Source organism: Aptenodytes forsteri, unplaced genomic scaffold (assembly GCF_000699145.1).
Source record: "Aptenodytes forsteri isolate BGI_AS27 unplaced genomic scaffold, ASM69914v1 C13207931, whole genome shotgun sequence".
Taxonomy (NCBI): domain Eukaryota; kingdom Metazoa; phylum Chordata; class Aves; order Sphenisciformes; family Spheniscidae; genus Aptenodytes; species Aptenodytes forsteri.
Window position 1 is genome coordinate 1 of NW_008802925.1, and position 761 is coordinate 761.

Here is a 761-nt window from a genome sequence, read left to right on the forward strand (position 1 = left end):
CACCACAAGGAGATGGGGGCCCATCCCAAAGAGATGGGGGACCACTCTGAGGCCACGGGACCACCACGAAGTGATGGGGACCCACCATGAGGTGATGGGGACCCACCACAAGACCACAGGGACCCACCATGAAACAACAGGAACCACTATGAAGCAACGGGGGGACCAACACAAAGTGACGGGGGACTGCCACGAGGCGACGGGGGACCGTCACGAGGCGACGGGGGACCAACATGAAGTGACGAGGACCACCACAAAGCCATGGGGGACCACCACGAAGCGATGGGAACCCACCGCAATGCAACAGAGGACCACCGCAAAGCCACAATTCCCCCGTGCCGGCACCGTTTCTGCCCCTCACCTCCACCTTCATGAGCTTGACCAGCTCCCGCTTGGCAGCCTCGAAGATGGCGCTGGTCTGGCGGCCCTGGTAGGGCCCGAAGGGACAGTCCCCGGTTGCCGAATCGTCCTCGCAGTAGTTGTAGTGGTAGACGCCAGACGGTTGCTCCTCCACCGTCACTGACTTGCGCTCCTTGGGCTCGTGCGAGACGGACTGCGGGGAGACGGGACAGCTCCGGCACCCGTCCCGCGGTCACCCCGGTGGGGAGGATTTGGGCGGACGTGGGGGTGCTGGATCCAGCCTTACCCGGGAGAAGGCGGCCAAGGCGCCGGTGCTGTCCTCCTGCAGCGACACCGAGATGCGGCCGCGCTCGTAGGCCATGTCGAAGTCGGAGCGGGGACCCTTCTGGATGCCTGTGATG

At 64.7% G+C, this 761-nt stretch overlaps 1 protein-coding gene across 1 annotated transcript; it reads right to left on the bottom strand.

Annotated features, from left to right (window-relative positions):
- Positions 1-361: 361 nt before the first annotated feature.
- On the bottom strand, positions 362-754 carry LOC103907140 (neuropathy target esterase-like; the record flags this gene model as incomplete). The annotated part of the gene is made up of 2 exons (XM_009289247.2): positions 647-754; positions 362-553 (listed from the first exon to the last, which is right to left on the bottom strand). Coding segments are annotated over exons 1-2 (267 nt in total), but the record flags the coding sequence as incomplete, so codon positions are not given.
- Positions 755-761: the final 7 nt, after the last annotated feature.